Raw genomic sequence first — 15,550 nt, forward strand, 5'->3', positions numbered from 1 at the left:
GATCATGTGGTTCAAGTAGCTCGCTCTAGTTCCAAAAAACCCATTGCTGTTAACCTGTAGACTAGAAATATCAGAGTTGGTTAACGTAAAAAAAAACACGATAGATTTCTATTGCAAAACGCATGAAAACATAAATTAATGTTTGTAAAAAAAGAAATCTGCATTCAATAAAACATTTTAGGCCTATTATACAATATCCAGTGAGAGGGTCAAGTTTGTTTTTAGTGAGTGGACCTGAAATTCCTGCCAAGCGTTGAGAGCTAGCTAGTTAGAAAAGTTACTACAGAGTTGTAGTTCTCTAAGGTCACTGTTGTAGTCATGACCAAGCGTGCAGACTTGGGTTCATGTAATCACAATATCGATCAAAATACCACTTTTCCGCAACATTTGTGTAAAAATACAGAATTTTTACTAGTGCAAGATTACAGTAGAATACATGTTACGACACCGGTCACTCAACCAGTCGTTTGTACAAAATTCAGCCTTTTTCCCACTGTGGTCGAGACTCGTCTGGATTGTTCCTCTTTCTCCGCCTGCACCCCTGCCCTGTGTGAGACACAATGTTTAAGCCTGAGCACACTTCTAAGCTCATAACACATAACTTTAATAAGCACAATGCATAACTTTAATAAGCACAATACATTCTTTACTAGCTACAGTAAAAGTTTTGCTTTTGCTTCTAGCTCTAACTGCATTTAGAAGATGGCTGTATAAAATACTACTAATAACAATTGATAAAAGGTCCACTAATGTATTATATTATAGCAGTTCATGTTGTTTAATTGTAACTTGTTTAACTACATGCTCTTATGGTTCTTCCCTTTGACACTTATTTTGGTTGTTCACAATGTGTGCTTCATGTTTTGGCTACTCGCAATGTTTTGTGGCTATCTCGTTGTTATGATCAGTGACCTATGTACTTTGTAAAGCTCTCTCTTGGAAGTCGCTTTGGATAAAAGCGTCTGCTAAATGAATAAATGTAAATGTAATGTGTTGAAATATGAAAAAATGCAGTCATTTGATCAATTTAGCAGCTAACTTGCTTTGGCAACACTGAAAATGAATGTGGTTGAACGTTGGAAAATACAATGTTTGGAACTACAGGTCGTATGTGACACACTTGACTTCCGCATTAATCGATAACAATGGAAATCTATGGAAGTGTCCCAGCTCTCTATTTATATGGCTCTGCTGTATACAAGTCTATGGTCTTTCCACATAACCAGTTAGTCAGGTGAGGTAGAGTAATTAAACAGGGCTACGTCATTTAAAAATAATTTATCACCGACAATTAGTGTCAAAAAAATGTATCATCGGTTTATTATTTATTTCAAAAGGGATTACATTAGCTAGAACTAAAATGCACCAATATACAATACATGCATAAACAAATCCATAATACAAAACAATATACATTTGGGTTATTTCAATAATACTCAGCGGAAGCCAATAACACAAAAAGCAATAATTATTAAACATGCAGACACTAAAATGTAATTTGAAAAATGAATATCAACTAGGCAATTTGAAGGATATATCATCGCCTAAACTTGATCAATGAGTAAGTACCTTCAAATAGGCAATGAGGGAACTGCTTCTTAACATTCTAAATTAAACCAGTTAACAACCCATTACAAGGAGAAGTGTGGTTGAAAATGCAGCTTCCGCTCGTTTCCCATTACAAAATTCCAATGGATGTGTAGAACTAAAAAGCTTTGACAAACACTAAACAACTGACAAAATGTCAACTTACAGTATACTTCAAATACACAAAGTAAAACAAAATAGAATATATACACACACTGTGACGAAATGGTCATTATAAACGAAGTGAGCTGCAGAAGTTTGTTGGTTGCTTCAATTGTGAGTGGACAATACGTTACGGACAATAAAAGGATAAAAATTCCAGTAATGGAGTCATTTTTTCTTCATCGTAAATCAGAGGTAACACATCATATATGATCAGCCATTTGCCCATGACCTACCTGTACAGCCCAGACGTGTGCTTGAAAAGTCGCGTTCGTAGGGAGAACACCACAATGGAAAACAGGTTTGCTCAAATGCATTTGTAAAGTCGGGGAAAAAAAAGCATTTACTGAACTCAGTAAATCTAGGAGGTCGATCTCCACGCTTCTGTGACCAGGTGAAGATTGTGTGTGTGCTTACTGCCAGATGTAAGATGATTGTTTGGTGTGTGTGTGTGGTGTCTATAGCCAAGTGAGCAGACTGTCCTTGTCCATGCGAGATGCGGAGAGAACGGTCTCCATATCGGTTAGGATGTCGGAATCCAGAGCTTCCTGTATGCTTGGCATTAGCTCCTCCCCCTCATTAGACAAGCACAGCCCAGGCCTCGTCTCCAGTAACACCGTCGGCAGGGTGACTCCAGAGTCACCTATCACAACAGAGAACACAACAGAGGACATCGGCTCACAATGAAATGCCACTCATCATGTGGTGCGTTCCAAAACTGTATAATCAGGTATTACCTGTGTCCATATGTTCTACAGAGTTGAGCATGTGGTCTGAGGTTCGAGGCAAGCTGCTCACACTTAACCCACTGTCTGTGCTCTCATTACGGGAGTGAATCCTGCCAGACACACACAACTTAATTTCCGCAGTGTAGTCAACATTATTTGCCAACATCTCGTCATTTAGGCAAACACATGCAAACCACAGACAAACTCACCCATTGAGAGCAGAGTCATGGTTGGAATTTCGGTTCCTGCCATCCTGAGCAAGGCTCTGTGTGTTCCCGTCATGCTCCATGCTAGCAGGAAGCTGGTTCCTTAAAACGACATCCTGGAAAGACGTACACCCGAGTGTACGCGACACGAATCAAGGAAGGAATCAGCACAAGTTGAAAGATTTAGAGAGGAGAATAAATAACCCAGAGTAACTAACGGCAGTTCCTCATATTTCAGGTGTCACTGTTGACGTCTCACTGTCGCTGTTGTCAAATGTGATTGAAATACTGGAGGATCATACATGTGGTTCTGTAAAAACGAGGCTAAAAGGCAAACGAAAAGGAGGTTTCTAATAGGCTAGCCAGCTGACATTCAGTGTCACCAACCTGTAGGTAAACAAAGGTTGATTTCTAACCTGCATTCTGATTGGCTGCGGCAGGTCCTGATGTTTGTGTCGCTGTCTTTCCCTCTCCTGCAGCTGTTGTTGCCTCTGCTGGGTTGCCACACCAACAAGGCTGGAGCCAACCTTTTGGGCTGGGGAAAGATATATTTTGCTGATGCTGAGTGCTTACAGGCTGAGATTGATAAGAGTGTGCACGGTGATACCTAGCAACAGCTGTACTTAATATAACAGGTTAGTAAGTCCCATCCTTCCTTTGGAGTTTTGAAGCATTGAACGCACAAAATGAAGTACATATGTAATCCATCATCTTGCCACTGAGCATTTCATGGGGCTAGTTTGATTTAGTTGTTTTTCCATCTGTAATATTATTTTGCTTGTGGCGAGCCTAGAATTACAATGACGAATTCCTTGAATAGTTACCGCCTTGGTGGTTGATGTACATAGTACAGTCAAATGAAGCAAAATTGCGCAAGAGGCAATTCTTCTGAAGTGCGTATAAAAAGGTACGTGACTTTAGTACCCTCTACTGTATATCATTATACATGCCATCTTTCCTTCAGCATTTGGTGAATGATGCCATCTGCTGGTCAGAACAACATTGAGACAGTTTGGCTTTTGCCGTCATAAAAGTACGAGTCTCGTGTATTTGTGTGGATGCAAGTATGTGTTACCTAGACGTGGGTCTAGCCAGGAGGTGGTCTTGGTGGCGTGGTTGACGTAGTACACCTCTCCCTCAGGAGTCACCGACTGCTCCCACCCCTCTGGCAAGGGACCTACACAGCAACAGCGTCACACACTCTTACCATACAAACAAACCCACATCTGGGTCAATAACGTGTCAAATACTTGAGGTGCACTCGATTTAGGTCACCCCCGGAGACAAGGGGCACCAAATCAACCGTCCCAAAAGTCTAGAGTTTGTGAGAAGCCACAATCTCACCTGGCACTCTTTCAAGTCATCGAGGGACGTATTAAACGTCCCGATACAGGTAGCTCATAAGGGAACATTCACAGTGGCGTAAAGGTAGTTCCTGACCTGTGTTGGGTCTGGCCGTTCTGTGTGGCGTAGTTTGGGGTGTAGACGGGGTGGGGTGGGGGGGTGGGAGGGGGAGCGTTGGGGTTGGGGGAGGGAGCAGGGGGTGGGTACTACTAGGGGCTAGCTGGTCTGATCTGGGTCTGCAGGTTGGGAGATGGTGAGGAAGGAGAGACGAGAGAAAGGGGTATGTCATAGTTACTAACTGGTGACACGGTAGAAAAAGAGGCTGAGGGGGTGGGGGTGGGGGGGGGCTAGGGATGGGAGCTGAGAAGACAGAGCAGGTATGGGAGGAGGAGGAGCAGAGGGGGAGGGGGGGAGGCCGTACCTGTGTCGGGGCTGGCGTTGTGTGTCTGTGTTGTGGGTGCAGGGTTGGTGAGCGTGTGGGCGTGGGGCGGAGGGCTGGAGATAGGGTTAGGAGCTGCGCTGGTCTGCAGGTGGGATAGGCGAGGGTCGTGCCATGTCGTGATTTGGTCCAGGTGACTACAAGCACACACACACGCCACACACACAGAATAGATAAAGCCGTTTTGCTTCAGTGAGCTGTCAGTCTTCTGTAGCAGTGGAACCAGTGGAACCTGCTAAATGAGCCATGTACGCACCCTTAATCAGGACCTGCTCTACTAGTAACACAACACACACTTGCTCTATCTTACCACTTGGAGCTTGCCACTGACTGTAACTTACAGCCGTACCGTGCGAAAACTACAGGTTGGAACACTGATGCAAGGGCTGACAGACGAGTCACCACTGAGAAACATCCGGACAGATAGGTAAACGGACCCATTGCCACCTACTTGAGAAAGTAGCGCTGGCCAGATGGTGTCTTGGCCATCTCCCAGCCTGGAGGGAGGGGCATGTCATCCGGGAGGGCTTGTGTTGCCACGGCGACTGTTGGCGGGGTGGACAGGACGTTGATGGGCAGTGAGGCGGGGGACGAGTGGGCGCGGACGTGATGAGGCGTCAACGAGCCGCACACGCTCCCGTCCGAACTGGCCTGGTGTGAGGCACACACACACACACGACAATAAGGGGGGGGGGGGGGGGGGGGGGGGTGAGAAAACATACAAAAAAGGAGCCATTTAAGGTTATTGCATAAGATAACACCAACTGGTTTTGGTGAACACCAACTCAGTGAAGCAGCATTAGCTAACTGTGCCATGTCCAGTCTGGGGTAAGGTCTGTCCCTGACTTTACTTTTGTGCCCCTGATTGTAAACATCCCAATAGCTACTATGTGGCCTTTGCTTAGGACCATCATTAGTCTGTCCTTATGGTGCCCTACTTAGAGCGGTCGGCCAGGAAATGATGGGGTGGGGGTGGGGGCTGGACAGGATCTCTTACTTGTCTGGAGTGGGATCGGGGGTCTGGCTGTCTGAAGAAGGAGTCTGGTAGCTTCCTCATGCGCATTGGCAGGGAGGGCGGCAGGCTCGCAGTCTTGGGGTTCATCACAGCATTGAAGAGCGCCTCAAGATCGGTCTGCGAATCCCCGCGCACGTGCACGACCTGCTGCCCAGCCGGAGGCGCGCTCTGCTGCGCGTCCATGCTTTCAGGAATGATTATTTCCAATGAATCCAAAAGTTATGTAGAATTTTTTTTCCTGTCCCAAACACACCACTTTGATTGGGAAACGCCCAAAAGTTTTTGACTGAGACAATCCAATTGCTTGTTTTCTTCTTTCTTTTATTTTCTTCTTTTTTTTACAAACAAGCAGTTTTTTCTCAGTTTTGAACACGGAAAACTATTAGTTTCCCCTAAATTGTATATATTGTATTGCTATATGAGTTTGACCGACAGCAAATTGTCATGAATATGTTTTAAACTTGTTTTGTTGTCAAAATCAACTGTGGAAAACACGTTGGACGTCCCACATACCTTCAAACTGCCAGACAGATTTTTTTTCTGCAGAAGATCGTTTCGCTTCAAATTCCGAAGACACAGTGACTAAATTCCAATGCAAGTCTTCAAAAACGTAGTTTAAATAAAGGGATACAAACATATCATTACAGAGAGTGGAACTAACAACACACGATATAAATCTCAGTTTGGCAGACCGACCCGAAACTTTCTCAGAAACTGTAGTAGCTAGATTACTGCGGCCCCGTGATCCCTTTGAGGGGCGGGGTTGGAGTTAAAGCCACAGCAATTTCTCTGTCCCATCTCTGCGGTCCCACCACTCTCACTGATTTTCTTACTTCATGATCGTATTATTCACCTTCGTGTAAATGTTCACCCACACTTTAATAACAAAGAAAGCACGAAAGGTAAATCCATTGTATGGGATATCTGCAATGATGTTAAAATCCACGTTTTCAAGTTGGACTCGATGAATAAAACCATGGAACGTTTCTTCACAGCACATCTCATTTATTGTCATGAAATAAACAAACATTTAAGACCGTGTATGTGTTTTTTCTCTACTCATGTCAACAGACTCTCATACAGGATTTTATTAGAATGTGTGACTTGTCAGCCATGGCCCTCTTGTCTAGTCCTCTCATATCTGTGGTCAGGAAGGAAAGAAGAAAGGAAAGAGAGGAGAGCAGGTCAGAAGTATGGGTATGGAGCCGGCTGGCTGACAAACTTGAACTCTGTTTTTACAACAAACAGCTGTCTGCTGTGTTAAAAACCGAGGCTCTACAGATACTCTGGAAATGCTTTCCTCTTACCAACATCCCCCCCCCCCCCCCCCCCCAATAAATCTCCGATCTGGCACGAGTCAATCGGTAACATTTGAATAGAGTTACCTAGGCTTTCCCCCCATCCCATCATTTAGAATCCGAGATGGCAGAGAGAGAGAGAGAGAGACAGAGGTATGAAATGGGAACCCTCGGCTGGGACAGGCTCCGAACGTGCCCGATCTGGCAAATTCCCAGACAGACAGAATCCGCCCCCCTTTCCACTTACGCTCAGGGTTCATCGCGCCACCTGGTGGCCACACATACGCACAGCCTCGATAAACACAGAGGCGAGCCGCGGGGGCAGCAGCAGTAGGGTGGCTCTCTCTCGGATTGCTGGTGTTCCCTGTAGAGGTCTGGAGTTACAGGTTGAAGGAGCCCACGCCGTGACAGTGGTGGAAGACAAACACGTGGCGTCTGAAGGGGTCGACGATCAGGTAGGAGAACGTCTGCTCCTCCTCCTCTCGTCGCCCCGGGTAACAGAGGCCGGCTTCGTCCTGCACGGGAGGACGAGACGCCGTGTCACTCCCTCGATCGTTTCCCGTGATCTCATCCCCCCACCCGTGTGTTTTTAACACTGCACTCTTCCTCGCGCTATCTCTAATCTCGTATATCGGACGTTTCTATGATGGCCGCTATAGACGATCTTGAGATTGTTGTTGTTTTGTGGTTACCTGGATGTGTTTTCAATGTGCGTCTATACGTTCTGTGCCGTGCGACACATTTCCTCTCGGGAGGACATTCAAGTTTTCCGAGTCGCATTCTTTTTGTTCCCTCTCGAACTCTTCCCCTTGTTCTCACATGGTCACCCTCTCTGTCTGTTTTAGCCTCTTTCATCCTCCCTGCTGCTCCCTAACCCTGAGAGCTGAGTGGACGCTCTGAGTGTTGGGCCTCGAGTGGAAACGACTTACGTAGGCGGACACCTTCAGCACAGTGGAGACGACACTGATCTTCTTGGTTTCAGCCTCTTTCTGGACACTGGACACAGACACACGATCCAGTCACTCAGCTACCACACGATAGTATCAACAGCACGAGCAACTGTTGTAGCACTATGTTGTAAAGTATACCTTGAATAAAAGCCTATTTCCTACGTGACTGTGGGCGTGTGTACCTGATGAGGTCTTTGTAGATGTGCTTGGTCGTGTCGATGTAGGGAGCGATGGTGTCTTCGTACTGACAGAGCTCTCCTCCCAAACACAGGTGCTTGAAAAGGCGGAACAGGAACTCGCCTCGCTCTTCTCTGCCAATCGCGTCGTAGTACTCGGAATCCTCTTCCTGTAGCGTCTAGAGGGAGCAGCAAAAACACCCTGCTTCAGTACCTCTGTCAGGCATCCATCAACGCCTGTATCCTCCCGACCACCACAGCCCCGGAGCAATGTCACATACGACTGTATTATTATGGTTTATGTTTTGGTGTGTGTGTGTGAAATGGAAAGAGAAAGACAGTGAGAGACATGACACACTTTAGCTATTGAGACATATGTCCCTATGTCTACTGTTTGCACTCATTGTAATGTGATGTACATTGTTTCCTTTGTTCATTGTGCGTGTGTGTGCACGAGTGTTTTGCACGTGTGTGTGGGTGAATGAGAGACCCGTCTCAGTTCATCGTAGTCTGGATGAACCTCATGGAGACATTTGACGATGTGTCCCGAAGGCCTCAGGACTCCACTGGAGTACAGCGGGTCGAACAGCTCCATGGAAACCGTGTTGCACGGCACCACCTCCACATCTACTGAGACCACTGGGCTGTCTGAGAAACACACACACACACACGCACAATGAACAAAGGAAACAATGTACATCACATCACAATTGGTGCAAACAGTAGACACAGGGACAGAGGTCTCAGTAGCTAAAGTGTGTTTTGGGTTCAGCATGGTGAATCACAGTACAGTAGGTCGCACAGCCACACACACACAGACACACACTATGCCTGGTGGGGCAGGAGGGATGTGTAGAACTGAAGCTAGCCTACGGTGGCAACACATACCTAGAGGCTGCCATGCCCCTGCTTCCATCCTCCTCAGGTTGGCCTGCACACAGGGGTCCTGGAAAAAACTCTGGAAACAACAGGGCCACTCTCGGTCACTGATATCCAGGAGAGAGCATCGCCACACGGGAGCAAAGGAATCAGAAAGTGGGTCTTACCAGTGTGAAGTCCCTGCTGTTGTAGGGGTAGAAGCTCTGGTCAAAATTATAAGCCTGAACTGAGATCCTCCCTAACATGGACCTGTAATACACACACAGGTCGTCAATTAGCAAGACTATTTAGCTGTAATTTACCATCCCTAGCTAGATTGATGTTGCCTCTAAATTAGCGTAACGCTAGTTATTGCTAGATAGATAGAGCTAACCATGAACCATATGAAACGAATATTGCAAATATTTCTTATGTATATTATATATTTTTAAACGTACCATTTCAAGAACAGTTGTAATGTCTGTCTCTCCTCAAGGAATGAGAATTTCTTGGACGGAAGAAGGTTGAAAGAAAACCTTTGCACAAACTCACTTGTGCATTTCTCTCCAGCCATGTTGGTCGCTGTGTACTTGTTGCTATAGCGACGCGCTCCAGTAACCCCTTCCACCCCGTCTCATGACGTCATCAGGGTGCCAACGTGCGTAACCTGTAAGTCTATGTGCGTAACCCTTCATAAACGTGACAGTAAATACGTTTAATGAGTTCACCTACTCTCCACCTCACCTTGATGATGGCCATATCGTTTTGTAGACCATGCCAGTTATATTCCAGTTAACGTAATTTAGCAAAGGAAGTATTTCTGAAACGTCTTAAACTAGACCACGAACAGAACAAAATGTGTCTCACCTTCTGTTTGCATCTTGGGATTGCATTTGACAATAATCGCGAATTGACTGTAGTTGTGCACCAATACACACACCATCATGGCGGCCATGTATACTATTTCCAAAGTGTGACGTGAGTCTTACAGGAGTGTGTAACCCACAGCACATGTGGGGCCCAACAGCCTCTGGGCCTCGCACATTCCACTCAGCAAACATATAAAGTTCCAGGGGCTCAGAACGGTGGCTCACTTCTCACACCCTGGTTGGTTCCCTAACACTATAGCACCTCCATGGGCTGTCCTTGTCCCTATCTGCCTGTGTACCAACCGGCAGGCTGGCTCCAGCTGGAGGGTTATTGGATCTGTGTGTGAGCTCCACCAGAGCCACATAGTCTACTACTATTCTGTTTCCTTCCTGCTTAACTGTCTAATTAACACGGGTCATTGGTCCAATAAGCTGAGTTCACTTGTCTGACGGAGAGAATGGAAAGGGATGTGTGTCGTACGTGAGCCGAGACATGTAGGCTGCGTTTTCCTTTGTTTCTTTTCCGCAGGTCCCCATACACCACTGGTAGATCCCTCCCTCTGTTCTGGTAACACACACACACACACAAACACACACACACACACACACACACACACACACAGGACTCCCCTCCACTTTGAGGTGTCCCATTTCCCAACTACATCTGGTTCTCATGTCTGAGGCAGGATGCGGCCTCAGTCACAGCTGTGCAATAACAATGCCGTACAAAGCTACTGGCCCTTGGTTGCCCTTCAACCAAAGCTTTGAGATCCCAGAATCTCTCCTCTGGAAACACGCATGAATCATTAGAGGTTGAAAGGCTACACTAGTCCACAGTCAGCAGATAGAGGTACTTCTAAACTAAAGGTAGGAAAGTTATGGAGCCTCCCGCAGGTCTCTCGCTGACTCACGGAAAGACCAAAGGCTTTTTTTGTCATGTGATTTTATTGGGGGAAAGCAGGGGTGATGAAAAGAGAGGAGGAGAGAGTGAGAGAGCTGAGGAGAAAGTGGAGTCAGGGAGACAGAGAGAGTGAAGGACTACAGTGACAAAGGAAACGGGAGGCAGGGAAGAAAGCACGCCAAAGGGGAGAGAGTTTGTCGAGATAAAGAGCCAGAGAGAGAGAGAGAGAGTGAGAGAAACAGACAGGCAAGAGAGAGAGAGGGAGAGTGGAAAACAGATTTACAGACAGAGCGCAAGAGACAGAGATAGGGAAGGAGTGAAAGAGAGAGGAGAGTGGAGTCAGGTTCAGCCAAGGGTGCTCATTGGTCTGTGTGTGGGAGATTCCCGGAGGTAGCTGAGGGAGTTATCTGGAAGAAAGTTCTCCTCGGATTACCGCTTGCCAACAGTCGGACGGATTAGGCATGATGTGGCTGACTGTGTTCACCCTGCTCCTTTCCCCTCACCTCCCTGCCTCTCTCAATATCTCCACAGAACGCACAGTAGGTGTCTTTAGTTCCTATCCCGAAGGACTGACTGCTGCTTTAGAGAGCATGTAGATGCTAAACTCTTGTCTAACTACTGCAGGGTCATGATATAAATGTGCCTTAAAGATCTTTGACAGAACAGTAGGTGTCGTCATTGAGTTTGGTGAAGTCAAACTAATTGACTATTGACTATCAAACTCTATCGACAGCTGTCCAATGTTGGTTTATTGTTGTGCAAGATGACATACATGCATTGTAATGTCTCCTAAACTCTTCACGTAAAGCAAAAACAACATGTTAAAACGTTAAAGGTCCACTGGTAACTGAGAGCAACTTCAAAACAATCTTTACAGACAAAGCATGACAAATTGTAACTGGTTTAATTACCTAAAAGGCCTCTGTTTACATTGTACAACTGTTGACATCTGTTTTTCCTTTGATCAACATTCCATTATGATGTCACTGGTAGATTCAGAGTATTGCAGATCGGGAGTAGCCATGCCCAAATTTGACTCATTTAGTCACTACTCTCTATAAAATGAATAATATGCATCATAGTTCTCCTCTATGGGGAATAGCTATTTAAATTGAGCGCTTTCAGAGCTTGTTTTCTAATGACCTTGTCATTATTTTACCTCCGTCGGAGCATGAATGATTTAAATGATTTGCCCTGAGGGAACATTGAGAGTTCTCAACTAAAGTTGCGTTTCAGGTGGTGCCAACTCAACTGGCGGGTAGGCCTAACTCCAAAAACATGGTAAATGACCCCATTCATGGTCAAACGTCGTGTCTCTCCCTGTTTGCCAGGACACAGAGAGCCGAACCAGTCTGAACCAATCTGAAGCGGACACGGATGAATTTTCTGAAACGCTGGTGAAGAACCACAAGGCCCCGGCAGGAGGCAGGGGTCGGGAGGGCTGCTCTGTCCCCTGTGACATCACAGCCAAGCTGCTTCGAGAGGAAAAGCATTCGCTCTGTGGTAATTTTCAACCTCACCAGTTTCCTCTTTGGCTTTACCATCTTTCCTCTCATCTGTGTGTGTGCGTGCGTGTGTGTGTGTGTGTAGGTCACCTGCAGCAGTCTCTGGTAACTTACGCGAGGAGCACCAGGAAACTGATCCGAGATGTCATGGAGGAGCAGCAGAGAACCTTGGAGTTCCTAACCAGCCAGGTACGACCCCCCCCCCCCCCCCCCCCCCACACACACACACACACTCAAAGCTGCATGTCGTTGCCAGGTGACAGAGCTGATGACCAAGGTGCAGACCCTCAGCTCAGAGGTCCAGAGGAGCAACAGTGAGATGTACTCCATCAAGCCTGTCCCGTCTCACGGTAACAGCCCACCACACCCCCTGCGACTCCACCCACAAAGACACACAGTTCAGCAGTCCATCTGCTCCCCAGGACCCGTATGCGTTTCTGGCCTGACCTCAGATAACGTTGGAATGATGAATGTTTTCATAGAAAACTAAGTTTAGCCCGTAGTGAATGCTTAGCTAGTGTCAGTTAAGGACCATGGATCTTTTCTGTCACTGTGGTGTCACTGTGGCGACCGTGTTGTCTCCAGGGAGAGACTGCAGTGACATTAAAGACAGCCTGGGACCTGTGGTTCCCAAGATCCCCAGCGGAATCTACATCATCCAGCCAGAGAACACGGAAACTGCCTTCGAGGTATCGCCCACGCACACGCATGTTTGTTTTACTATATCTTGTGACGACCCACAATTCAGTCCCGATGAAAATGGTGTTTTCCGCGGTTTACCGTTCTTGTGGCCACTTCTGGTTCTCACGAGAATAATTAAGCACACACACACATACACGCCACATGCGCAAGTTACACATACATGGATGCCTAGAGACAGATTGGCAACTAGACAGACAACCACGTCCACACACGGTCACACATACACTCACACACGCCAACATATCCTCTCCCATGTGTTGCCACAGGTGTTCTGTGAGATGGACTACATGGGGGGCGGATGGACAGTGATGCAGAGAAGGACAGACGGACTGACGGACTTCAAGCGACCCTGGGCAGACTACGCTGACGGGTTCGGACACCTTCCAGGTCACTCTGGGTTACAAGAGTATACATTTTTTGGATAGAGAACTGTGATGCATACGTGGGTTTGCGAATTGTGTCGTGCGATTGTACGTCCCCAAGTTTTGAGTGTACTACTCTGTGTTTGTGTGTGCGTGGAATGTGTGTGTGTCTGTGTAGGAGAGCACTGGCTGGGCCTGAGGAAGGCGTTCCACATCGTTAACCAGAAGGATGCTCGGTTCCAGCTTCACATTGCCCTGGTCTCTTACGACGAAACCACCTCCTACGCATCTTACGACGACTTCCGCTTGGACAACGAGACGCAGTTCTACAGCATACACCTGGGACGCTACGCAGGAAGTGCAGGTACACACACACACTCACACACACCTACCTACCCATAAATAGTCCATTTGATTTCAAGCTGTGTCTGAGGATGAATGAAGTTACAAGGTTACAGTTCTGGTTAAGGGGTTTATTTTGGGTTGGTCAAGCCGGAAAACTACTTTGACCTTCAGGCGACGCGTTCCGCGGCTACGACCAGGAGCAGAACCAGGACACGGCCCCGTTCAGCACGTCGGACGTGGACAACGACGGCTGCTTCCCGTTCTGCGCCATCGGCAACGAGACGGTGGAGAGCTGCAGCGCTCAGCACCAGCACACGGGCTGGTGGTTCAACCAGTGTGGCCTGGCCAACCTCAACAGCTCCCCCCAGGACGACCCCGGCCGGGGCGCGGAGCAGGCGGCCCACATCCACTGGGACACGTGGACGCGGAGCGGAGTGCCCCACAACATCCGCTCGGTCACCATGAAGATCCGGAGAATCACCACAAACAACTGAACGAGGGAGGACGGAAGGAAGGAGGGAGGGAGAGAGAGAGCGAGAGGAGGAAGAGAGGGAGGACGTAGTGGACTAGTGTTCGTAGTTTGTTGTCAGCTAAGCTTAGAGCTAAGATAAATGGAACCATGTTTCTCGTTTTTCGGTGATAACAATAAAACAATCTGAACACTGTGCCGCTGTGCGTTTCATTACCAAGTTCCTCCAGTAGATGGCGCTTTGTGTGTCTCCACAACATGAGGGGCACACAGGAGACTAGACTGTGTTAGTCATAGCTACTCGACTTGGTTGGTCACTCTGATTCCTTCTGACTCTCGACTTGAACCATGACCTCTGTTCAGAGGGTCCAGACAGAAGGTTCTAGAAACGCCTGCCTCAAACCCAAGTCTGGATAACAGACTGACAGCTGGGAGAGCTCACTGGCCTACACAGCCTGGAGGACTTTCCCCCCTGTGTGTGTGTGTGTGTGTGTACGTATGTGAGTGTGTGTGTACTTATGTGTGTGTGTGTATGTGTGTACACATGTGTATGTGTGTGTGGGTGTGTTGCTTCTGCTGCATGTTCTGTTGGTGATGCAGGAGAACTCTAGCTGTCTGGGTGGTCTATGTCCTCTCAGCTGTGTGTATATTCCACAGATAATGAATGGGGTTGCGTTAACGAAGCACACACATACACTCACCCACACGTACACACACAGACAATTCTAGGTGTCGTGCAAAACCTGTTTATACAAGTGGACCCCTTGTGTGTGTGCGTGTGTATGCTTGAAATGGCAGTGTTTATATTTAGAGCTGGGTCTGTTCTACACAGAGAAAGACTAAATAAAAGTTCACCCGAGTGACATCAGTCTGACTATTTATCAACTCATCCAGTCAGTTACTGTATCCATGGTCACTCCCATCCCATAGTAACCCAAGTCTGGCGCTGACTAAGGATAGGGGAACAGCGTGATATTTGATATTTAAAGATACAAAATGTTTGTTTAATTACATTACATGTCAAAATGTGAGAAGTCAGTTCTATTTAATAAAAATGGGACACTTAAATAAGAGAGTGAGGGAGGAGAGGGGGGAGAGAGACAGACAGAAGGAAAAAGAGAGAAAGAGATAGAAGGAGAGCGAGAACGGTTGAACAGAGAACAGACAGAGTGATGACCTGTGGAATCGTCCAAAGATCAGCTTCTCCAAAACGAGCTCAAAATAGGCTTCTATATTCTGTATGTCTGAAAAGGTCAGTGTGAAAAATGCAAACAGACTTACGGGGATCAAGACCCTGCCTTCCCATGATCCTCTCTGATTTACCTTAAACCACCAGTTATACACAATATCTCAAAAACACCACAGATACACACACACGCACACACACGTATTCCTGTTTGATAATGAAAATGTACAGAGGAAGAATGTGTGTACGTGTGTGACAGTGTGTGTGTGTGTGTAGAGTTTCCCACACTGACTAAGGATCAGGGGATCTGCGCAGGAGCACACAGGAAGCAGAATCTTCTGGGAATTTAAAACCCTGAGGAATCTCATCTGCAGTTCTTCGTGAGATAACTCAACTCTATGTCTCTCTCTCTCTATCTCTCTCTCTCTCTCTCTCTCTCTCTGTCACA

General features: G+C 46.9%; 3 protein-coding genes across 6 annotated transcripts; 1 reads left to right on the forward strand and 2 right to left on the reverse strand.

The window, feature by feature from the left end:
• Nucleotides 1-1,295: 1,295 nt before the first annotated feature.
• Nucleotides 1,296-6,203, reverse strand: LOC134039972 (transcriptional coactivator YAP1-like). 2 transcript variants are annotated; one of them, XM_062486193.1, is made up of 9 exons: nucleotides 5,995-6,203; nucleotides 5,464-5,665; nucleotides 4,918-5,117; nucleotides 4,449-4,603; nucleotides 3,759-3,860; nucleotides 3,100-3,218; nucleotides 2,687-2,799; nucleotides 2,487-2,587; nucleotides 1,296-2,392 (listed from the first exon to the last, which is right to left on the reverse strand). In XM_062486193.1, exons 2-9 carry the CDS (start codon nucleotides 5,662-5,664, stop codon nucleotides 2,208-2,210), a joined length of 1,176 nt encoding a protein of 391 aa, XP_062342177.1. In that variant the 5' UTR covers nucleotide 5,665; nucleotides 5,995-6,203; the 3' UTR covers nucleotides 1,296-2,207. The 2 variants fall into 2 exon arrangements, with proteins under 2 accessions (XP_062342177.1, XP_062342178.1); XM_062486194.1 differs by having other exon boundaries at nucleotides 5,464-5,719.
• Nucleotides 6,204-6,386: 183 nt separating this feature from the next.
• On the reverse strand, nucleotides 6,387-9,378 carry cfap300 (cilia and flagella associated protein 300). 3 transcript variants are annotated; one of them, XM_062486196.1, is made up of 7 exons: nucleotides 9,222-9,378; nucleotides 8,952-9,033; nucleotides 8,794-8,863; nucleotides 8,426-8,553; nucleotides 7,912-8,084; nucleotides 7,709-7,775; nucleotides 6,387-7,294 (listed from the first exon to the last, which is right to left on the reverse strand). In XM_062486196.1, the coding sequence occupies exons 1-7, from the start codon at nucleotides 9,335-9,337 to the stop codon at nucleotides 7,160-7,162; spliced, it is 771 nt and encodes a 256-aa protein (XP_062342180.1). In that variant the 5' UTR covers nucleotides 9,338-9,378; the 3' UTR covers nucleotides 6,387-7,159. The 3 variants fall into 3 exon arrangements, with proteins under 3 accessions (XP_062342180.1, XP_062342179.1, XP_062342182.1); XM_062486195.1 differs by having other exon boundaries at nucleotides 8,396-8,553; nucleotides 9,222-9,377; XM_062486198.1 differs by having other exon boundaries at nucleotides 8,396-8,553; nucleotides 9,316-9,360.
• Nucleotides 9,379-10,211: 833 nt separating this feature from the next.
• Nucleotides 10,212-14,106, forward strand: angptl5 (angiopoietin-like 5). Its single transcript, XM_062486192.1, has 8 exons — nucleotides 10,212-11,072; nucleotides 11,865-12,036; nucleotides 12,124-12,227; nucleotides 12,295-12,388; nucleotides 12,624-12,727; nucleotides 13,007-13,127; nucleotides 13,281-13,466; nucleotides 13,619-14,106. Exons 1-8 carry the CDS (start codon nucleotides 10,995-10,997, stop codon nucleotides 13,939-13,941), a joined length of 1,182 nt encoding a protein of 393 aa, XP_062342176.1. The 5' UTR covers nucleotides 10,212-10,994; the 3' UTR covers nucleotides 13,942-14,106.
• The last annotated feature ends 1,444 nt before the right edge of the window (nucleotides 14,107-15,550 follow it).

This window comes from Osmerus eperlanus, chromosome 19, assembly GCF_963692335.1.
Source record: "Osmerus eperlanus chromosome 19, fOsmEpe2.1, whole genome shotgun sequence".
NCBI classification, from domain to species: Eukaryota; Metazoa; Chordata; class Actinopteri; order Osmeriformes; family Osmeridae; genus Osmerus; species Osmerus eperlanus.